We start from the raw sequence: 25,016 nt of genomic DNA on the forward strand, positions 1-25,016 counted from the left end.
AGGTATAGGAACACAGTTCCCATTTGAGTACTTTTTATAAACATGTATATTCTGATCCAAGAATGAAATCAAAGTATTTAAATAGTCTCACCATCAAATTCAATTTCTCACCATTATCACTCAAAAATGCTGAAGCAGAGAGCAGTATCATCACTTCTTTACCGCAAGGTGACTTATAATTTTATTAACTTTACTGAGCCCCAAAACTAGCAACTGGATAACAAACATATTTCTAATTGTGTGGTGATAAAAACCATGGAATGTCAGACCTGCCTGAAGGCTTTACAAAATTCCTTATCCTTAATTACATACATCCGTGGGGATTACTAGCTTAACACAATACCCAGTATTGAAGATGTTTATCCATTACCTAAAACCTTTACTGCCCAAAGTAGGGATTATTTTAGCAGCATAAGTCTACATTAGCTGTTGGTCCCAGAGAATACCACTACAGAAAAAGCTAAATGACCAATACAAAAAAATAGTATATGAAGGATTTGCAATATAAGGATTATCAATACAAACTGGGTGAGAAGGGTCATTGGCAGAGTGCTCTATTTGGCCTGGCCTGTGCTGAGCTCTTCATTAGGTGCTTTGGTTCCTGCCTATGGAAGAGCTGCAATGATTTCATAACAGAACCAAAAAAAAAAAAGCCAAGGAAACAACCCTTTGAGACTAATATCTCCTTGTACCTGTAATAGTCTTGGGTTTATTCTCCAGGTTGTTCATGGTGGTCCCTGAAGCTGAAGATGCTGTGGATGTGCAGGTGCTCTTCTTTGCCTTCACACCATTGGTCATAGTCACCCCACCACCAGCCATTCCTGCTAAAAGGTCATCATTACTTTTTGTCTGAAAAGGGAAAAGGATATTAACACGACTGGATATGAAGTGCAAGACTGCAAATATTCACTTGTAATAACAGCAGCTTTGATTAGTTAACATTTTTATACACAATATATTTTAAGATCTAAAAAACACATTCAATACATTGTTGCTTAGATAACACGCACTAGTAGCCAATCCACTATTTGAGACACAAGGTGGGTGAGGTGTGTCGTTAAAAATCAGTTTAATGAGTTCAGTCTGATCTGGAACCAAAAAAAATTATGAATCATAATAATTTTATGATTAATTACATGGTGTCACTACAGGTTGGTGTTTTAGTGCCTTAACTGTGCATTTCCAAACCTTAATATGTTTGAATTTCTTTAAGTTTAACTTTAACTGAGTGTTCTGGGTTTATATAATGATGTATAATAAATTACATCACTTCTATTTAGGTATTTTAACTAGGGCTGTCGTTTAATCGCAGTTAATTTATGAAATTAACTCAAAAAATTAATTGTGATCAATCGGTTTTAATCACATAATTAAGCAATCGAATATCAATGGAAATTTATTAAATATTTCAGATGTTTTTCTACATTTTTATATATAGTATTCTGTGTTGTAATTAAAATCAAAGAGTACATTATTTTTATCATAAATGTTTGCATTGTAAAAATTATAAACACGAGAAATAGTATTTTTCAATTCATCTCATACAAGTACTGTAATCTAATCTTTGTTATGAAAGTGAAACTTACAAATGTAAATTTTTTGTTACATAACTGCACTCAAAAACAAAACAATATAAAGTCAGAGCCTACAAGTCCACTCAGTCCTACTTGTTGTTCAGCCAATCGCTAAGACAAACAAGTTTGTTTACATTTACAGGAGATAATGCTGCCCTCTTCTTATTTACGTCACCAGAAAGTGAGAACATGGCACTTTTGTAGTCGGCATTGCAAGGAATTTACGTGTCAGATATGCTAAATATTCATATTCCCTTCATGCTTCGGCCATTATTCTAGATGACATGATTTCATGCTGATGACTCTCATTAAAAAAAAAAGCGTTAATTACATTTATGACTGAACTCCTTGAGGGAGAATTGTATGTCTCCTGCTCTGTTTTACCTGCATTCTGCCATATATTTTATGTTATAGTAATCTCTGTTGATGACTCAGCACATGCTCATTTTAAGAACACTTTCACTGCAGATTTGACAAAATACAAGGATAGCTACAGCACCCACCCAAGACATAAGAATCTGAAGTGCCTTCTAAAATCTGAGAGGGGCGAGGTGTGGAGCATGCTTTCAGAAGTCATAAAAGAGCAACACTCCGATGCGGAAACTATAGAACACGAACCACCAAAAAAGAAAATGAACATTCTGCTGGTGGCATCTGACTCAGATAATGAAAATGAACATGTGTCAGTTTGAACTGCTTTGGATTATTATCAAGCAGAACCTGTCGTCAGCATGGACACATGTCCCCTGGAATGGTGGATGAAGCATGCAGGGACATATGAATCTTTAGCGCATCTGGTACGTAAATATCTTGCGACGTGGGCTACAACAGTGCCATGAGAACGCCTGTTCTCACTTTCTGGTTACATTGTAAACAAGAAGTGGGCAGCGTTACCTCTTGCAAATGTAAACAAACTTGTTGGAGCAATTTTTTAATGCAAATTTAATTTCTGAATGCGGTTTTTATTTTTTACTTAATTCTACATTTGTAAGTTCAACTTTCATGATAAAGAGATTGCACTACAGTACTTTTATTAGATTAACTGAAAAATTCTATTTCTTTTGTTTTTTTTTACAGTGCAAATAAATATAAAGTGACCACTGTTTACTTTGTATTCTGTGTTGTAATTGAAATCACTATATTTGAAAATGTAGAAAACATCCAAAAATATTAAACAATAATAGAATACCAGAGTTTAAACAGTGCAATTAATCACAATTTTTTTTAATATATGATTAATTTTTTAATTGCTTGACAGCCCTAATTTTAACTTAAATTACTGATATGTTCTCAATCTTAACTCCAGCTAAACAACTTTTGTCTAGGAATATGTATTAACATTCACAAAAAAATACAGCAGACTCCAATAAATTTAAAGGTTAGGTGACACATTTTCTATGTGAAGACTGCATGCCAGAGGCTTCATAGACAACACCATAAATGATAAAATTACATAGATATGTTCCTTTTAAAATGGCAGTTGCTTACTGATATTTTAACTCCCTCAGACATATAAATTGCCAGCGTGCCTAGGTCTACAAACTAAATCCTTCCAACTTCTCCTACATATGAGAACACTTGAAAGATGTACATAGTTTTATTTTACACAGCTGGCATGATGACAACCACACAAGAATGAGTCACTCAACTATGTCACTAAAACCTAGCTAAAACCCTTAAGGTGCAACAACTGTCAGTCACTAGTTAAGAAGGGAATTTCTTGCTGTGCCTAAGATGCATTTAATTGACATAATACTTTTTAAAATTGTACACCTAAGTTGCCTGAATGCTATTGATAAAATGAGAAAATTGTAAACACATAGTAGGCCAAATCCTTTCAGAGATAGATAGATCATTCTCTTCTTTGTTTTGATTAAAAGGTATGACAGCTGGAAACTCGTGATGAGTAAGCTACACATCACAGTCAGAAGTATATGCCAGTCAGCTCTTAAGAGAACCGTTGTCGATGACACTGGACACTACTCAGAATGGTTACGTATCACATGATGGTTTTGTATTAAACAGGATGCAATATACAAACAATGTTTTGTCAGGAATCTATTTCTAAACATAAGATAATGTGCAGATTCACCAGCTGGGGAGAGAAAATAAAGTCCCAAGTACAAGGCACTTCACACGTCCCTGTATTCAACGCTCATTTTATTGTCAAAACAACATCCAAAAACAAACACCAGAAAATTCCGGGTAGTATCTATCCAAGACTTTTCTAATTTCTATCAGCTGGTAGGGGAGAAGAACACCCTTTGATTTTGGTAATTCTGTCTGGTTATTTTGGAGACCCCTGGACATGGATCTTCCTGATCATGGGTCTCTCCTGTCTGCCACCCATCTAAGAGGCAGTAAATATTATACCTGGCTTCCTGTAAGTCACATGCTTGCTCCCAGTGATGTTCCCTGAGACTATATCATTCAATTTTAAAGGGCCCAGGGGACATAAAAGGTGCAATGTGATGTGCACATATGCTCCAAAGCCTGGTTCCTTGTTATGCTGAGAGTAAGGAGAAACCTACAAGACAAATAAGAAGATGGAAGGTAAGATCAGCACACACCAGTTGGACTGAAGCGCCACTCCAGATACAAAATGGAGAAAGAATGAAGAACTACAGGAACAGTGCGGCTGCATGGATCGGACACCAGTCACCAACGTTAAGTATACCAATCAGGCAGTCTCTTAAAAGTAATATAGTCCTCTCAATTCCACACTGAAGTATCCCTCTTGAGCAATTTCAGTTGGAATTTTTAATCTTGACACAGAGCTTATCATCCTACAACCACTCCACGAGTCAGTCAAAGAACGTCATTCAAGAGCAACACAAGACACTCCCTGTCTGAGAGAGCGATTAATGATGCCCAGTGGAAGGCAGCTCAGTTCCCACTCTGCTCTTTTTACAGAGAAGTCAGGAAAGGTAAGTTTCACAAGGTGCATTGCCTTCCACCATGGTACACATAAACACATCAAAAGCAGCAATATTTAATGACCACAGAATTCTTACTCTCTCATTCTGTCCTGCATTGTGTAACTACTGAAATTCTCTTCAGTCACTGAGAGATTATGAATCCCAGTTTTCCACTGCATCAGTATATTCATTCTAAAATTCTATCCTTCCAAATCCTTTACTGTCCAAAAAAATCAAGGCTATTAGAGCTTACCTTCAACAGGGATGTTGATGTTCCAGTTTTTGAGAGTTTTGTTACTGCAGACACTGAGGAGCCGTTTTCTGGTTTGATTTTTTCTATTGTTTGAGTTTTACTTATCCCGGGCACTTTGGGCACTGAGCCAACAGACCTGCTTGCTTTCTTCATTCTGGGCTGCCTCTTTTTGATGCATTTACAAACAAATCTGTGAACACAAAAATAAAGTTAGAGAAGTGTTAAAGACAAGTAAGATGTAATATAGTTCTTTGAATGATTTGTTTAAAATCAGTACCCCAATGATAACAACAACAAGCATAAGCCAGAGCGAAATGGTATGCGCATGACTGAGGAAGAAGAGTAGAGAGATTTTTGTGAAAAATTAAGTGTTCAAAGCAACTGGACTCCCAGGTTATATATAAAAAATATCTTCAAAGTCTCTTCCCACAAATAGCACTGAACAGATGGCATTTTATAAATGACCCGCATAATCCTGCCTCCTTATCAGCAAAAACAAGGCTCATCAGGATAGTGATGTTTTTGATCTCTGACTGAAGGGAAGAAAAATGAATAGGAGCACTCTCTACCAACCACCTAATAAATGATTACCAGCACTGGCCTTAGGGAAAGAGAATGTTCTATCTGCCAAGCTGAAAGGAAAATGCTGCAAAAACTCTGGCAGTTAGAGAGGAAAGACGTGTTAATATATAAAATTCAGTGCTTGAAAATCCACTCTCCCTCTAAACACTTGTGAACAGAAAGTTGTCTCTGGCGTGCATGGAGGTCCAGTTATGTAGAGTTTAGAAGAAATTATGTTCCTTCTGAATGGGAGCCAAACATAAAACAGTGCACTACTGTCTTCCTGAGTCTGCAGCTAGGCTGCTTAAATGCTTCTGTCACTGCTCATAGTCTTTTGTTGCTTGTGAAAGCTATCAGTTTCACTACTGCAATTCCCAGTATGTTGAGAGCATATGAGAATTCCATTTTCACCCTCTGGGGCATGACAAACCTGTGAGTAGCAGAGGTGGTGAGCACTACTGTTGTTCACAAAGGGCTGACAACTCAAATAGAGACTAGAGGAAAAGGCAGAATAATGGAGATCCACCACTCTCAGCAGCCAGGGAGCTGGGTGAGGATTAGAAAAGGAGGGAACATTCTTACTCTTTCAAGAACCCAATTAGTGATGAAAATAGCTATTTTCACTCTCTCTCCCAGTCAAGAGACTCTGGAATGGAAGAAGAGAAGGAAAAGAACGCTTCGACTCCCTATCAGGCAGCCATAAAGTCAAGGGAGAATAAGGGAAGTAGGTGTTCAGATTTATTGGAGTCTCATTATCTAGTGCTTACAGGAAATATGGAACAAGAATATCTTTCTCCCCTTCTACAAAAAACGGCATTTGAAAGACATGAATGGTTAGAGATGATTCAGAATATGAAGAAATGCTGCATATAAATGCAGTGATCAGGACTACTAATAACATTTAAAAGAACACTGTGTAGATGTTGAGCGAGTGGAGTACTGTAAACTACTTTTAAAATTTAATTTCTTACAACTTAAAAATCTTTACGTATTATTTGGACGCATTCAAATCTGTAGATACTGTTAGCAGCAGCATTTTTCATTTTTAAACTACTGAAATTTACTACAACTGACCATTCTGACTGAACTGTACTTCTATTCCCATGGCAATTACATGTAATCAGCAAATAGAAAGTAAGAGGAATTTGCAACTAAATGGTTATTTATAAACCAAAGCTTCCTCCTGGTCAACCATTTGGTATGGCTGATTACAGCAAGATTCTTTTCTCATCCCTGAATTCAAACATTTTAGTTTGGTCATTTTTGAATGATCAGAAAGCCAAAAAAGCTTTCAACTACCACCACGCTTGTGCAACAAATTCTGCTCTGTTTTACATACAGCATTATGTAATCAACGAAAGACTTTTCAGAATGCATATGCACAAGATAGAAGAATTCAAGGGACATAGATTTTTTTTTAAATTATAATTTCAGAGTAAAACCTATAGATACTACGGACCTTCCCAACTTTACATTTTAAACCAGTGATTTATAATTGCTACAAGTGCCCTGTTTGATCTGTAGGTGGAGACTGAAACTAATCTGAATCAACAGTCAAAGTTAACCAAGACATATAGACCTTGCCAATCCTCAGACTGTATTAACCCAACCCTTTAAATAAATGCTCAGAGCTAAGATCAAGTTCCACACCTACACTTGTGTCATTTATCAACTAATAATTTGCAACTATTTAAAATATGACAAATATTGAATGTGCATATGTAGTTAAGATGAGAATATTCTTATCCTTTCATTTATGACAAAAGATTGTGCTTTATTAAATTGTGAAAAATATGGCACAGGCAAAAATCAAGGTGTGAGGATAATTATTTCTTGAGCAAGTTTTTGCACTATGATGAAGTACAGGATCTCGTCTTATAATTTTGTTTACTATTCTGAAGCATACAAGCTTTGCCTGTGTACCTGTAAAACAGGTTGCAGGCAAATTCAAGTTATGTCTTGATTTAAGACAAGCGCCTTATAGAGCCAATATCTCATTGCTCTAATGAAATCTAGAGTACTCTCTGTGGTGGTAACAAAGAGCATTTGAAAGATATAATTTCATGTTATTAGCCTTTCCTAAGAATGGTTAGGAGGAATGAACAATTTAAAAACAAGGAAACTGACAGGATGAGCCTTAAGGGTCTGCTAATCTATTAAAAAAACCCTGGTTAATTTAAAGTCTTTTTTAAAATTAAATTAATTTAAAGTTTGAATACTTATTCAAAATGTGTTACTATTCCCATCCCAAACGATGGGTATCTTTCTGTAGCCAATGCCCCTTTGAAATTTACATCTTTCTGTATTTTACCATTTGTGTATAATTACACAGACTAGAGCAACTGGTTTACTGCAGTGAATAAAGTTACCAGACTAGACTAAAAAAAGATATGAATATAGGCTATCAAAACATTTTCACAGAAAGATGCAGTTTAGACTTTCTGAATTTGAATTATGGTCTAATCCTGCACTAAATTAATGGGAGCTCTGTCACTGACTTCAATAAGCAAAGGATCTAGCCCTATGAGAGCAAATGTAACAAAATAAAGTATCTGTTCAACGTCAGATGGTTCTTATTCACAGTGAAGTTCAGAGAAAACATATTGCTATAATTTTCATTAAAAAAATTACTAGTATATACTCCAAGAATAGCAACTACATGACCAAGGTAATGCAACTAATATTTCTACAGTATTTGAAGAGAGAACTTATCCAATATAAATAAATACCTTCAGATGGGACTCAAAAAATTACACCCTTCAGATCAGGAATCCTGCCTGCTTCTATAATCATACAGTGTATGGCACAATGGTGTCCCAGTCCTAGTTGGGGCCACTGGTTATTACTATAACTGAGTATTAATGAAAACTGTTTCAAAACATTTTATGTTGATAAAAATTACATGTAGATAAAAATGTAATTGGATAAGCACAGAATCCTTTTCAACATAAAAAAAGAAAAATACTTAAAACAAGCACCTGAAATTATTTTTACTCACTTTAGATTTGAATTGAGAGATAGACAACATTTACATAAATTCATTTTTAAGCAATAACCTCAAATACTAAGATTCAGTGCAACACTACTGTTTAAAAATGGCAGTTAAAAATCCTTCCAAAACATTTTATAATAGAAAGACAGTTATGATGCTATAAGTATCCAAAGACTGCACTCAAGTAGGAATTCAATACTAACAAGTTTCAGAGAGTACTATGAAAAGCACCTGTAGGCACTCTGCTATTATCTTTTAAGGATCAAAACTTGCCACATCCCCTTCTCATGAAGGGAACTGAAAATAAAAATGTCTACTTACCCATTTTTTATTCATCAGAATAAAATTTATTTAATCAGAATCCAGTGTGGATTTAGCAATAAATGAAAAAATGCTCTGAGAGAGAGAGCAAGAGCTATATAGCTAAATCCAAAGTGACATCATAGGATGAGATTTTTATCTGTTTGTTAATGTTGCACTAAGAGAGAGTTGTTAACACCACACAATGAATTAAGAACTAGGGCATAAATCACAACAAAAAGAAGAACTAAACCAAGCCAAAAATAATCACATCAAATAAGTTAGTGTTAGCAAGAGAGGGAAAGAATAAGTCACAATAAGCAGAATGTGAACATTCATTCTAACCTGTACCCTTTCCCAGACTTTTCTCTTTCAACAGAGCACATACCACAGAAAACTAAAACCAATACTGTGCAATATTCTGTTCGCACCATTCTAGTGGAGACAGATGCAGGTAGTCCTACACTTTTTATATCAGCTGCAAATAAAACCGAGAAACATTTTTAAAATGCTTTGTCCAATAAGAAGGCACAACTCTGTACTACAAACTGATATGGTAAGGCTGCCAACAGTGTGAGATTCTTTCAGAGTTACTGTTTGGACATCAATTAAATGTTCCATTCCAGAAATCTATAAATGAGGAGTAGGGGAGGGCATCTTTCCCTATGAATACTAAACATATGTTACTTATAGCTTAACAAGTGGTTTATTTCAACAATTCTTGGTTTTGCTGTCGTAATTTATATCTCATCCATTCTATTAAATAAAATTACTCATGTCAATCATGCCATTATAGGAGAACCTTGGAAAAAAGTGCCGGAGACATTCCTTGCCTAGTGAACAAAATATCACATCATCTATGTATGAAATGAAAAAATATGTAGCCTAAAGAAGTTACTGAACAATAGTTCTAGCTACATAAGAACCATTAAGACAAGGTAGAGTGGTCTTTTCATGAGAATTCCATGAATTACAGCAGAAAAAAAAAGAGAGACCACCCAAATTTCAGTGAGTATATTAACAGTATTTTATGAAAAGTTCAGGAAGAAACAGATTATAAACACCTACCAAAAGAAAGGGTCACAGAGCTTCCCAAGCCATTAAGGGTGCTGGCCCCACTATACTGTCGACTCTTGAGGAAATTCTGCGCCCCCTACCCAAAAAAAAATCTGTGCCAAAAAAAATTAAAATTCTGCAAATTTTGTCAATAAATAAATGTGGCAGCTCCAGCATGGCAATGGGGAGCACAGGCCACTGGCTGCACAGAGGTGGGAGATCACCCTGCAACTCCCTGCCCTCCCCCGAAACAGACTCAGCAGTAAGTCTGCACTTGAGTGCAAGGGCCAGGCCTGCCCCAGAAACACCCCAGGGCCCTGCCTCTCTGCAGCAGGCACACCAGGTATGGGCAGGCAGGCTCAGCCTGGCAGGAACCAAGTGTGACAGGGCTAAGCGTGGGGAGGATCCAGGTGTGGGCTAAGAGGGTTTTATGTGGGGAAATCTGGGTGCAGGCAGCTCATTGCAGAGTCCAGGACTATTTGGATGCACAGAGGCAATGGGAATCTGCAGGGGATCCAGATGAAGGTGGTTAGGGTTGAGTGGGTGCGGGGCGGTCTGGGTGTGGGGGAAACTCACTCAGCAGGGGTGGGTCCGGGTGCTGTGGGTGTGGGGCTTGGTGGTATGAGGGTCCAGGTATAGCTGGTTGAGGTTCAGTAGGGTGAGGGGGGCAAGGTGCTCATTGGGTGGTCCAGGTGCATGGGGGTAGGGCTCGTTGGGATGGGAGTTTGAGTGCGGAAGGCTGGGCAGGGGTGGCCTGGATGTAGCAGTGGGGGTTCAAATGCATGAGGATGGGAATCGGCAAGGGGAGGTCCGGATGCAGGGGGCTGGAGGTCGGTGGGGAGTGATCTCAGTCAAGGGGTGGAGGTTGGCAGGGAGGGACAAGGGATTGATCTGACCTGGCCCTGGCTCCCAGTGGATCTGACTCAGCCCTGGCTGGGCCATTCCAAGCCCCGGCCACCCAGCTGTGATTTACCTATCTGCCAGTTGCTTCAGGTGCCTGAAACAACTTACCCACGCTGCTGGGGAGGGGCATGTGACTGCTCTTGTGGCTTCCCTTTGTTTCCTCATCAGAAAGTAATTTTTCTGTGGGGAAGAAAAGAAATCTGCAGCGGACAGGCATTCTGCACATATGCACTGGCGCAGCACTCTCCCAGGAGTAATTGTCATTTCATATTCACATCCACACATTCCCTGCCCCAAATGCCATTCACCTCTAGCAGTGTAAAATTTCAAAATAAATAATTAAGGACAAATTGTGGCCAACTGAGCAGACACAGAAGGCCACTGAGGTGGGGGAAGGAAGTCTAGGCACAGGAGGTTTTGCAGCCCCCTTCACAATAGAGAGCCACATTCTGCTGAAACTCCCCATGTAGGAGCATAGACAGGAATTTCTGGGCAAACTATAGGCTTGCCAGTGAACTGATATACGGGCAGTCCTCTGACTTACGACATAATTACTTCCTGAAAATTGTGTTGTAAATCAAAACATCGTAACTCGGAACTGCACCACCTCCACTTCGGGACCAAGTATTGGAAAGTCTAAACCAAGTCGAATCAGGGGTCAATTCAGAAACATCACAAGTGCCGTTCGTCATAAGTCGAATGTAGGAAAGTCAAGGACTGCCTGCACTACACACAGATGCAATGAATTCCAGCTCTTAGTGTTGTAGCAGATGTAGTTTAAACTTTCAGTCCATGAGCTCCACAAGTACTTTGAACCTTGCCTCTAGATAGAGAGACAGGGAAGGAAGAAACGCTCATCATTTCTGAGCTCCCTACAAGTCACAGTGTTTCTTTTTAATGAGTTTTGTACGGGGAAAACCAGGACTTCAGAAAATACAAATTAAGGAGAAGTGTCTGAATTCCTACTTATTTGGGGGCACAAACGAAAAAGTACATTTCTCTATAAATTGTGGAATAATCACTGGGCAAAAACTAGACGCTATGCACCCTGATTTCCTTACTCCTTGTTTGGAGAAAATTTAAGCCCTATGTCGCTGTGAGCAATGTTTAACGGCTGCTAATACTTAGCATTCCAGACAAGTGATAGAAACATTCACAAAAGGACTGCCTAACTTATGATGAACTGTGTTCTATCTTTTAATAAAACAGAATAATTCATTCTTGTTTTTAAGATGGTATTATAATTTAACTAGCAGGTATTTCAAGCCCCTGTGGAGAAAAAACAGTGACTGCTTCTAGTTAACTCAAACTCTGCTGTTAAAAAGTTCAGCTAATTTTTCTGGAAACTGAATTTCAAAATACAGAATGCTCACACAAGGATACCAAATAACTGCCTTTGTAGATAGGAAGTGCACCAGTAGAAACTATTACAGAAGGTTTCCTTGTGTTTCTGAATGGATTTTCCAAGAAAATTTGACAGGGAACGCTAACAAAGCCATTTCTTGCAGGAATTAAAACTAGAGATGGGGAAAAAAATTCAAGTGAGTTAATGGAACTAAGGAATAATTATTACTCAAAAGTGCTACACTAGTGACTTAGAATACAGTCCACAGTACAATTATATAGGATTTCCTATGTTAGCAATACTAGCATACCTATTTGTAGGTGTATTTGATATATAAGACCACTATTATACAAACTGAAACAATAAAGTTTAACGGTCAAAAACCCACATGAACAAGAAACACTGAAGAAAATGGAAGAAGAAAGAAATGTAAAGTGCAGAATGTTTCTCCTTTAAGGTTTCTGTCCTACCAACAGCAAAACAAGGCTCTGTTTAATGTTACTGTTTTCCATATCCCATTGGTAGATTTAAAAGTTATATTCAAACTAGCAAAAAATGGGCCAGCAGTTGAAATAATACACACAGTTTCAGTAGATCAGTTACAGCTCCATTTGAGGTCATAAAAGTATTACACAGACAACAGAAAATGTAGTCCTCAGCAAGAGCCTTAGGCTGCATTTTCATGGAAAATTAATCAACGATTACTCTGAAGACTGGGTTTTCTGGGTTAATAGCACTGGGGGCAGAAAAGAGTTCCAGTTCTAGCATGTTAACCCACATCTGACCAATGACTGATTGGCCTGCTTTAGCTACAGAAGTTGTTAATTTAATAAAAGGACATGATCAACCTAAAATTTACACTCTGAAAATGTTTTTTCTTTCTATTGTTACAAGTAACGCCTAAGATGAGTGCTGCTGAGCATCAGGTAACCAGGAGAGAGAAAAGTACACTCCTTCCCCTCCTCCCCACTCCCACTTTTGCTCATTTGATTGCTTACTGCAATGCGTGTATAGTCATTGTCCCCACTTTCCAGCTGTCAGTTCCCCCTGCAGGTATGAGTGTTTTACACAGCAAAACGGAAAGAGAAGCATTTTTAAAAAGATAAAAATATGCAATTGTAAGACCACAAAAACTGGCAGGATAACTCAAGGGAAGGTGCTGGACTTAGAATAAAAACTTTAATTCGTTTTTTAAAATGACTACACTTCAAGCTGATAGTGTCCTTTACAGTGTGATTTTCGATTATTGACATAATTCCTCACAAAAGTAATGGTCAGAATAAGTGGCCAGTATTTACCTTTTAACAAATTTTATTTACCTTTTAAGAAATTTTATTTCTGTATTTAAGGGCGCTATACCTGATCCTCTCCTTTCTCCAGTCTGAAACCCCCCTCGCCTCCCCGGTAGACTCCTATATCAGCAGCAGGGGCAAAGCCAGCACGAGCAGCAATGGCTGCCTAAACATGCTTTAGCAGCCCTAAGACCAATGTAAAAGGACCACCTGTGCCAAAAAACGAATCTGATGCAGAGAGGCGACAAGGGAGAGGTGACAGAGTTATCAGGTAGACGGACCACCTGTGCCATCCCCTATCCCAAAACCTGGAGCAGTCTGGAGGGAATGGGAAGATCTCCTCCCATCCCAGAATTGGGGAAGGGACAGAAATAGGTCTAGCAAGGTGCATTAGTAAATCACCACCACTATCGGAGGGGTAGCCGTGTTAGTCTGGATCTGAAAAAGCAGCAAAGGGTCCTGTGGCACCTTATAGACCAGGGGCAGCAACCTTTCAGAAGTGGTGTGCCGAGTCTTCATTTATTCACTCTAATTTAAGGTTTTGCGTGCCAGTAACACATTTTAACATTTTTAGAAGGTCTCTTTCTATAAGTCTACAATATATAACTAAACTATTGTTGTATGTAAAGTAAATGAGGTTTTTAAAATGTTTAAGAAGCTTCATTTAAAGCTAAATTAAAATGCAGAGCCCCCCGGACCAGTGGCCAGGACCTGGGCAGAATGAGTGCCACTGAAAATCAGCTTGTGTGTCGCCTTTGGCGCCCGTGCCATAGGTTGCCTACCCTGTTATAGACTAACAGACGTATTGGAGCATGAGCTTTCGTGGGTGAATACCCACTTCGTCGGATGCATGTAGTGGAAATTTCTGCATGAGCTTTCATGGGTGAATATCCACTTCAACGGATGCATGTAGTGGAAATTTCCAGGGGCAGATATATATATGCAAGCAAGAGGCAGGTTAGAGATAATGAGGTTAGTTCAATCAGGGAGGATGAACTAACCTTGTTATCTCTAGCCTGCATATATACACCTGCCCCTGGAAATTTCCACTACATGCATCCAACGAAGTGGGTATTCACCCATGAAAGCTCATGCTCCAATACGTCTGTTAGTCTATAAGGTGCCACAGGACTCTTTGCTGCCACCACCACTATGCAGACATGCAGGTATATTTTGTGTGTAGACTGGGGAATAGGGGAGAAACACACACATTGTGTCTCCCCTCCCAAAAGAAAAGATGGCAAAGAAGGGAGGGTGAACACTATAGGGGGGCTCAAGATTGGTTACCGAATCCAGCTCTGAGCTCCCTGCTCCCTCCTGCTGCTGCCTACAGAGCTGACAGAAACCCACTGAGCTCCTCCTCTAGCATCTTCCCAACTTGCCCTGCAGAAGGAAGTGAAAGGAAATTCCATTTAAAAAAAAAAAAAGAGAGAGAGAGAGAGAGAAGAGGCCATAGTCTCTGGAACTTTGGAATTGCTGGCTGGCAAAGAACTGACAACAGTGTGTGCTAATTCCATATTCTAGAACTATTTTACTGATTCCATAAGAACATGATCCTTAACCGAGGCCACTGGAATCTAGCTGCCCATAACAGAGGACTTGTCTGGTTACTCACCAGTAACTTGCTTTGTTTTAACTACACTCATGCCAGTACTGCTGGAATTTAGAATTAGTAATTACTAATCACTATCGTTAGCCTAAGAGTTTCCTTGGAGAGAAAGGGGAGAGCTGCCTAACATATTCTGTTCCTATGGAATATACTGCAAATGTATTTTAAACATATATAGAACCTTTCTTCATAAAACACTTTACAAGTTATATAAACACAGTACAATGAAACTCTAGGAGTAGCAGCAACTGACACACAGAGCACTGCACAACAGTTGGAGAGAAAAAAAGTTTCATGAAATGACAGAAGCAAACCCTCATTCTTGCAGAATGCTTCACAAACGGCAAACAGACTTTCATATTTTAAAGCCTGGTCTGAAAAAAATCTACATAGTAAACAGCCTGGAGCTTGCTGTGTCTAACTTGAGAATGCAAGTAAACCCTTTCTGGGCTTAGTTTACATCCCTATATATCACATTTTTATTGACTGATTCATTGAGAGTAAATATTTAGAATCATAGAATATCAGGGTTGGAAGGGACCTCAGAAGGTCATCTAGTCCAGTGGTTCTCAAAGCTGGTCCGCCACTTGTTCAGGGAAAGCCCTTAGTGGGCTGGGCCGGTTTGTTTACCCTCACCCTGCGCTGCTTCCTGCAGCCCCCATTGGCCTGTAACGGCAAACTGCAGCCAGTAGGAGCCATGATCGGCCGAATCCGTGGATGTGGCAGGTAAAAAAAACAGCCTAGTTCGCGAGGGGCTTTCCCTGAACAAGTGGCAGACCAGCTTTGAGAACCACTGATCTAGTCCAATCCCCTGCTCAAAAGAGGACCAATCCCCAACTAAATCATCCCAGCCAGGGCTTTGTCAAGCCTGGCCTTAAAAACCTCTAAAAGGAAGGCGATTCCACCACCTCCCTAGGTAACCCATTCCAGTGCTTCACCACCCTCCTAGTGAAAAAGTTTTTTCCTAATATTCAACCTAAACCTCCCTCACTGCAGCTGGAGACCATTACTCCTCGTTCTGTCATCTGCTACCACTGAGAACAGTCTAGAGCCAACCTCTTTGGAACCCCCTAGCTTTGCAAGCTTTATGTTCAGACTACTACACAATATCCTCCAACAAGGCCTGAACTTTCCTTTTCTATGGATAGCTTCTCATTTTCATTAAAAAAAAATAAAAATCATGCTCTTCCTGCAACCTAATCTATTTTCATTTATATATCATAAAAATCTCCCACCTTCTCCAGATTGTATGGAAGGAAATAGACACAGGACATGCTGAAGTATGTTTGTACAGTACTATTCCGTGTGGTGTTCTATACTCCTCCAAGCTATAGAGGGCAGGTAACTGCTTAATTTATTAAGAACTATAAAATATTTCTATTTAATATCCGGACCCTGGTAAAGCATTAATATTGTTACCCCCATTTTGACCTGAGCAGCTAGTCAAAGTCAGGGCCTCTGTGTATGTTCCAGTTAGGTGTAGAAATTGGTGGTAGCCAGGTATTTCTTTGCACACTTCTTGTATATAAGACTATTTCAAAAGTCACCTGTCTCTGAATGCAGATGGAACCAAGAACAGTTTCTCAGATTACCAGCCCCCCCCAAGCCCCTTTAGCCAACATTAGACCCAAAAATCATTCTGCCTAGTGTCTTCCATACTTCTGCTTGGCTTTTCCTTGTCTCTTTTCCTATGCCTCTCTCTCTGTTCTTGTCTATGACCTCAGTATCTGTGTGTTCTCTCACATTCCCAAACACACCTACCCAAAACGATACTCAGCCCAACAGCTCCTAGGCAGGTTCACACACACCTTTTGTCCTAGGTGGGGCTTATGTTTACAGTTAATTGAAGGGCGAGTTCACACTTAACTTCAATAAGGTTTTAAGAACCAATAACAAGGCTCATCCAGCTCATAAAAATATCCTCACTTTATAAATGGGGTAAGAGGTTCCCAAGAGTATACAGGTAATAAGCATCAGACTGAGGAGTAGAACATGTCTTTTGGCTTACAGACTGAGGCCTAATGCACTATTCCACAGGACAAGTCAGTCAGCCTTTCAGTGACTAATCCCTTTTCTATAATATGGGTCTAATATTTTATACTATCGCATCTGTAAAATTCAAAGCACTGGACAAAGGAGAGTAGGCCTAAGTGACCAAATTTAGTATAATTAAGCATATATTTGAAGTAATTTTTCTCATAGGCATGATCACATGAGACATGAAGCATTCCATCATTACATATAAACTATTACAGCAGAATACAGGGTTCTGTTCTTATCTCTGCTATGAGTTTCTCTAAGAATCAGTGCAAGGTCACCTTTAAAACTTTATTCAACCCAAGAGGAGGCTCATCCTTCTCACAGGAAAGGATAAAGGATGACCTTACAGTTGAGAATATCATCCCTGCTAATTCTGTACTAGATAAGCAGAAGAGAATGGGGCAGCGGTGGAAGGTATACATAAGAGAATTAAGCCAATTGTAAATATCTTAATTCTTGTCAAAAAGAGCGAAGGAATAACAGACTCTAGAGGTGCACCCCATCTCATATGTATCTTGCCTAAGTGCTACATCATCATTAAGATGAGGGAGTCCAAAGGGAATCTGATGGTATAGCTTCCAACAGCTGAATCCATAATAAAGTCTTTACCTACTCATATCAAGCCAAGACATAAAGCTGCTTTGTAAAATTCTATTTGCTTTTTCTTTGGGGTAGGGGGAGAAATAGAGGTGAACTCATTTTTTTCATCTTCGAATCACAGCGAAGAGTGTCGGAGCAGGCAACCAAACTTGTTCTGATCAATTTGTGGCAATACAGCATGACCATGATGCCTATAAAATAGAACATACCACATGGGCTTTCCCAAAGAAAACTTGAGGGACTCCACTAACAAATCCCTCCATATAATGACAATATTTACCATATGACTTCATGATGTCCAACAAGTAGGGAATTACAGAAACAGAGGGATATTTGTTTAGGAAAAGCAAAGCCATATCTAATGAGCAAGGGAGTGCTGCTGACAGGGTAAGAACAAAAGGCAAGAGAATTCTCCTGCCTAATGGATACATAGTTAAAGAATTGCAGTCAAACTTCAGGGACTGCTTGCTGAAAAAGGATTACTGGAACTTAGTAATGCAAGAAAAAGTAAAACCAGTTAACCTCTAACCCTAAAAACATCAGACTTTACTGGATCATTTTTCCAGGCGTTTCTATTTCAGTTAACGCTTGTTAATTTTAAGATCGCCAAAGTTTTAGCGTTGTCCTTTGTACAGAAAAATATACTGAAGACTCTCTCCCGTTCCACCCCAAAATACTGAGAAAATTTCATATAACAGTTTTTAAAGAATATCCCATGTGTCAACACCAATGTCTGCTTTTAATTAAGAATGAAACTTGCTACTCATTTAAACAAAGAGTTTGAAGAATTTCTTCAAACTCTTGGCCAAAAGTTTGTCAAGACTGTTTTCAAGCAGCCAAAGGTTTATTTTCCACTGACAAAAAAGTAGTTCCTCTGTACAAGAGTGAAGAAAGGGAAGAAAAAATACATTCCTTTTCATTGTTTAATGAAGAGACCATCAGTTTCTGTGTTATATTGATTACATAATGTGTTAGTTCATTTGTAATGAACATTGGTTCAAGCAATGATCGAAGTCAAGTAAACTTTTAGATTACAAAAGGGAACACAAAGAAAATTATACTAACATAACTGATGTTTTGTAGTTAAACATATAACTGATGTTTAACTACAAAATTACCAATAACCATTTCAACTGTTTTCAAGATACACAGTTATTCAGAAAAACAATGAGGAACTGGTAGCACCTTAAAGACTAACAATAGACTCGTTTTTGTGGATACAGACTAACATGGCTACTTACCCTCTGACAGTTATTCAGATGTCTAGGTTTTTTTAACACGATAAAAAATGTGAATGTAGCAAAATATGACAATCAAGCATTTCAACTCTAGGGAATGGACAGTAAAAGAGTGCATGCTGATTTATATGCACACATATTCACCAATTTGTGTCAGGATGTCCACTAGTTTCACTGCAATTTTGCAAAAAGATGCAAGAAGAATTGCAAAATTGACATACATTCAGTATGAAAACAGATGTAAATTTTGTCTAAGTCTTAGCAATGAAGCCAAGTTTAGAAGATAATGTATGTAAGGAACATGGGTGTGCCTCACCTAAATATTCTTCCTAAAAGATTTGATTACTTTACAGCACCTAACAAGATGTTAGAAGTGCCTCATCCTAGAATCTTCCCTGTTTTCTATGCAGTGAGCAATCCTAGGATTTGATCCTGTAATTTACACACATACAACATTTCTTTCCCAGTTTAATTTCTGGGTAGTTTGCTCTGTGGTTTATCTGGAACATACTTCTTGCAAATTACCAACATTAAGAGAGCCTGAGGCATTCCGACATTAGGTACAAAGATAAAAATCAAAGTAATTATTGTTACCACATAGGAGAATAAATATGCTTAATGCAATTGTCTTCTTACTTATGAAGAGGAATGTAATTGCGTCCATGTAAAAAGTTTAGACGCCACATTATTTGCAGTATCTGCTCAGATGCAGCAGCCAGCCACCACCTGCAAGTTGTATTAAATAATAAGTACTCCCAATGGTGAATTCTCAAGTAATTTTAGTTTAAATTAGTCCATCAAAGCAGAATAAGTACACTTTCCTTGTGACTATACCGTAATCATAGCTTCAAACTCATTCAATCTCTACAGCCAATTATCTTTTTCTTCTTCATTATAAGTATATTACTAAAAAAGATTAAATCTTTATGGTAATCAAAAACAAAAACACTGAAGCACTTGCTTAACATTATTCACATGATTTTTTTCCCATTGAAGCATATGGGTTTACTCACATTAGTAATGTTACACACTTGCTTAAGCATTTGTAGGATTAGAGCCAATATTTGCTAGTTAGAATCCAAAGGTACAAACAAGAGGCCGAATAAAGAACAGTATTTCTAAACAGAAGTCTAGTAGAGGATTCCTTGCTTTAAAAAGTAAAAAGCAACCAGAAAACTCCTTTTGAAAACAAAGCAGCCAAAAAAGCAGGTCACCTACAACTACTATTATTTATTTACACTTAAAAAAGGTAACAGAGACCTATTGAATGCTCTAGGTGCCCTAACACATTTATTATACAATACAGTGAAATTCCAGAAGCACTACAATAATCATTTCAACAGGAACTTGGCCTGCCAGGCGCACACACAAACTAATTTCCAACCCTTCATCATTATGGGAAGCACACCCTTCAGAACTCTCCTCAAACCCTATCAAAAAGATGTCTTTTACAAAATGCCAGGAAGATTACAAAATTTGGGCTATTTCACACCGGAGTGGTAGGGATAAATTCCAGATTACAAGAATAGCACCATACAACACAAAACGCAATCCATGAAAAATCCATCACAGTTCACGGTAACTGAACCTATATTCCCCCTCCATGTACCCTCAAGGGCACCCATTCTGGGTCTCTGGCTCTCCAGCTATCACCTCTCTTGGCTAGAGACCCATGTTTCGTTCCCTCCGGACCTGGGTATTTCCAGTCTGCCCAGTTCCCTGCCTACACTGTGATGTTCCCAGCAAGCCAGACTGCCTAAACTGGCCAGCATCTACACTTTTACTTTCTTTCCAAAGGCTAACAGCATCATGACCCTCACATATAAGTTATCACACAGCTCTTTATAAGCAAGTACATTTATTCTTAATGCATTACAGAGAACCATTAAAAACAATAAAAGAACCTTAGACATACATACCAGGGGTCACCCAAACAGCAACCACTGGCTCTGGTAGGTTTCAGCCCTTCAAAACACACACTTTTTTTCCCCCATTGTTACAAGTTCATACAGTCTCAGATTCAAAACCAGAACACAGGACGGGAAGGACAGGCATTTCTTTACACCACTTGGGCCTTTGATCTTAGCTTTTGGTAACAGGTAATCAGCAAAAACCCTTTTCTCGGGGCATTTGTTTCAAAAGGCTGGGTTTTTGCATAACCAGAATTGGGGAATTTCTATTCACCTCTCCCTAGATACTCCCCAGGAAAACCACCACATTTTTTGTTCCAAAGTCCATTCTTGTGTGGCAAATTGTTAAATATAATCCTCTAAACCCCCAGATCTCACATCTTTTGTACCTCTTCCCCCAAGAGGCTGTATGCAATCGTGTCTCATAATAATTCCCAAACCATTCACTTAATATAATGCACCCCAATGCAACTCTATTTTACACACAAAATTCAAATCCCAGGCTGCTGACTCTAGCAACTGGAGAAATAAGAAAATGGTGATATTACAAGAGCCAAGAGAGTAAAAACTGAATAGGAAAGGGATTCTTAGGCAAACAACTTAAAACTGGTTTCGGTTTTTCTATTAACATCTATTTACCACAATAATTCATTTTTTGGAAAAAAGGAAAACTTTGTTAGAGATACAACATCTATGGTATTCACAAATATCCCTAAGACACCTCAAAGGGCCTCCAACAAAATCAAGGATGACAAGACTTGATACTCTTTATGTTGCTAAGGCTAAAAAAAACAAAAAACAAAAACCCAAGCAAGGGCGGGGAAGCCACTTTCATGACTATTTTATAATCAACATCATGTTAACGCCAGCAATAGCCAATCTATACTATGTCTCCCAAAGTTGTTTACTTTGCTGAAGATACTGGTCTTACCAACAGTGGGGAGAAAAATGTTCAAGAGCCCTAATGTAGACAGGACCTTTGTACCTGTAGAACAATCACAGAATACTAGGGTTGGAAGGGAACTCAAGAGGTCATCTAGTCCAACCCCCTGCTCAAAGCAGGACCAATCCCCAACTAAATCATCCCAGCAGGGCTTTGTCAAGCCTGACTTTAAAAACCTCTAAGAAAGGAGATTCCATCACCACCTCCCTAGGTAACCCATTCCAGTGCTTCACCACTCTCTTAGTGAATTTTTTTTTTCCTAATATCCAACCTAAACCTCCCACACTGCAGCTTGAGACCATTACTCCTTGTTCTGCCATCTGCTACCACTGAGAACAGTCTAGATCCATCCTCTTTGGAACCCCCTTTCAGATAGTTGAAAGCAGCTCTCAAATCCCCCCTCATTCTTTTATTCTGCAGACTAAATAATGCCAGTTCCCTCAGCCTCTCCTCAGAAGTAATGTGCTCTAGCACCCTAATCATTTTTGTTGCCCTCCACTAGACTCTTTCCAATTTTTCCACATCCTTCTTGTACTGTGGAGCCCAAAACTGAACACAGTACTCCAGATGAGGCCTCAGCACTGCGAAATAGAGGGGAATGATCACGTCCCTCGATCTGCTGGCAATGCTCCTACTTACACAGCCCAAAATGCTGTTAGCCTTCGTGACAAGGGCACACTGTTGACTTGTATCCAGCTTCTCGTCCACTATAACCTCTAGGCCCTTTTCTGTAGAACTGTAGTCACTCTGTCCCTAGTCTGTAGCAGTGCATGGGATTCTTTCAACCTAAGTGCAGGACTCTGCACTTGTCCTTGTTGAACCTCATCAGATTTTTTTGGCCCAATCCTCTAATATGTCTGTACGTATCCACTCTGTTATCCATCAAAACTTGCTGAGGATGCAATCCACACCAGCCTCCAGATCATTAATGAAGATATTGAACAACACTGGCCCCAGGACAGACCCTTGGGGCATTCTGCTTGATACTGGCTGCCAACTAGACATGGAGCCATTGATCGCCACCCCTTGAGCCCGATGATCTAGCCAGCTTTCTATTCACCTTATAGTCCATTCCTCCAGCCCATGCTTCTTTAACTTGCCAGCAAGAATACTGTGGGAAACCATATCAAAAGCTTTGCTAAAGTCAAGGAATAATACGTCCACTGCTTTCCCCTCATCCACAGAGCCAGTTATCTCATCATAGAAGGCAATTAGGTTAGTTAAGCATGACTTGCCCTTGGTGAATCAATGCTGAATGTTCCTGATGACTTTCCTCTCCTCAAAGTGCTTCAAATTGATTCCTTGAGGACTGCTCCATGATTTTTCCAGGGACTGAGGCGAGGTTGACTGAGGTGAGGCCTGTAGTTCCCTGGATCCTCCTTCCCTTTTTTAAGATGGGCACTACGTTAGCCTTTTTCCCCCTCTGGGAAAGAGGGTGGCTCCTGGGCTCAGTCCAAACAATATTCACACTGTAAAACCACTTCACAATATAACTAGTACCATTCTAGAAGAAAGGTTCTCTCTGAAGGTGCCAATTATTTCAACCACCAGCATAGATAGAATACTTCATCCACAATCTGTTTCAGGCTTTTTGGTAAGGAGAAGGGAGTTTGGTACAGTGTGCTTAGCAGGTGCTGAATCCTCACCACCTTGATTTCTTCTCTGATAATGTGGGGGGGAGTAGAGAATACACTGAGCCTGAGCTTTAGAGTGTACATTCTTTGCCATTTGTGTGTGTAAGGCTGCTCTCTGTATTCGTTACCCAGCCAGCATGAAAAGTTTAGGAATCCCCATCTGCAAAAATATGCAAAGGTCGCCACACACACAAATTATTGTTCTGGTAGTGATAATTTCACTTCATTACACAGTAATCCCACTACAAATAGGGTAGAATTAGGACATACTGCTCTTCTTGGAAACATATTCAGCTAACTTTGCCTCTTTGGGGGGAAAAAAACCACATGAGGGAAACAGTGCTGCTTAATTAAAATATTTATATAGAACCGTAATAACTATTTCCATCAAGTCACAAGTAGTCAATGGGGTATGTCGATTTGGTTTCATTAATAACTAAGGAACCTTTGTTTATTTAATGTCTTTTTTTAACACTGTGAGTTAAGTATTCTAGAGCCACAGGCTGTTAGGCAGCAGGTCCCCTGGGAACAGCTATACAGAAGAGGCCAGAGGAAGATGGAAAGGAAAGGAGTCCTACCTGGACATGGGGGGTACAAGGGACAGCAGTAAGGACAGGAGGGAGAAGATAAGGGAAAAGGAGTAAGGGGACAAGGAAAGATCTCGAGGAAAGAAAGTAACAAGAGATGGGTGGCAGGAGCAAGGAAATGGCGAGGGCAGCCAGAGAGAGTTGAGGTGGAAGGAGGAGGGAACAGAGTGGAAGGGGAGAGTTCACTACCTTGACTGGCATGACAGTGTACACAAGCACTATCCCAGTTAGCTAACCCGGCTTTACTACGTGCTATCCGGGCTCAAGAGTCGGTGCACGGTTTATTTACGCCCCAGCCGGTGCAGAATGCTTGTCCCGAGCAGCGGGGACACCCTCGGCCCCAGCGAGCGCTCGCCGCGTGTCTGCCGGGCCAGGCGAGGATGACAGCCAGGCACGGCCCGTTTGCTGGGCAGCGCGGCTAGGGCGGGCCAGGGGGTGCTGGGGCCGGCAGGACGGGAACTCTAGAAGCGGCAGCGGCAGGTTTAGCCCTGGCTGGCGCCTGTCAGCGCGGCGGCGGAAGGCGGCCCTAGGGGGAGGGCTGGGCGCAGACCCAGGGGGGGGGACATGCTGGAGCGAGGAGACAAAGATGGGGGCGGCCGGGGGGCCCGCAGCGGAGCGCAGGTTGGAGGCGGCCGGGCGAGAGTCACGGAGAGGCCCCTAGGCAGGGGCGAGTTGCTGAGCCCCAGCGCAGCGGGCGGACAGAGAACGGGTCAGTGGCCCGGGGCCTGGCAGGGCCTGTGGCGGCGGCACGGCACGGCGCGGGCCCCCTCCAGGAAGCGGCTGGCTCCCAGGCTCGGTCCTTACCGGGCAGCGCCGCTCCACTCTCGCTTCGTCACACTCCGGGCTCGGGGAAGCGGCTCCGAGACCGACAGCAGCGAGGGGAGGGAGGGGTGGTCACGGCGATCGTCACTCCCCCCCCTGCCCTCACCAGGCCACTAACTGCGCAAGCGCCGAGCCTGAAGGGGCGGGGCCCAGACCAGATACGCAGCACGCGCGTTAGGAAAGCGCGTGCGCGGCGGCGGGTCTCCCTGGGCCGGGCGAGGAGCAGTTGGAATGTTGGCGCGCGCCGCCTGTTTCTGTGATCCACGGTGAGGGGCGGAGCCAGGCCCACTGACGGAGCCGGGGTGTTGGCGCCTCCCACCTACTGATGCCCGGCGAGCGAGGACCTCGAACCGGTTTGGCCTCGTCCCCCCTGTGCTCGGACCCCGGCTGCGTTGGGGACCCGCTGCCACACATGGCAGAACGGTTTTGGCAACTGCTC

General features: G+C 40.6%; 1 protein-coding gene across 3 annotated transcripts in view; it reads right to left on the bottom strand.

The window, feature by feature from the left end:
• SPECC1L (sperm antigen with calponin homology and coiled-coil domains 1 like) overlaps positions 1 to 24,714 on the bottom strand; it is a 107,146-nt gene extending 82,432 nt beyond the window's left edge. For all 3 annotated transcript variants that reach the window (XR_004003036.1, XM_030583523.1, XM_030583522.1), the window contains exons 1-3: positions 24,560 to 24,714; positions 4,746 to 4,935; positions 693 to 849 (exon numbers count right to left, since the gene is read on the bottom strand). Coding sequence is in view for 2 of the 3 variants with exons in the window: in XM_030583523.1 (XP_030439383.1) it covers positions 693 to 849; positions 4,746 to 4,898 (310 nt within the window). In the remaining variant the exon portion in view is untranslated. The remainder of the gene's footprint in view (positions 1 to 692; positions 850 to 4,745; positions 4,936 to 24,559) is intronic.
• Between the last annotated feature and the right edge of the window lie 302 nt (positions 24,715 to 25,016).

This window comes from Gopherus evgoodei, chromosome 13 (genome assembly GCF_007399415.2).
Source record: "Gopherus evgoodei ecotype Sinaloan lineage chromosome 13, rGopEvg1_v1.p, whole genome shotgun sequence".
In the NCBI taxonomy this organism is placed as follows: domain Eukaryota; kingdom Metazoa; phylum Chordata; order Testudines; family Testudinidae; genus Gopherus; species Gopherus evgoodei.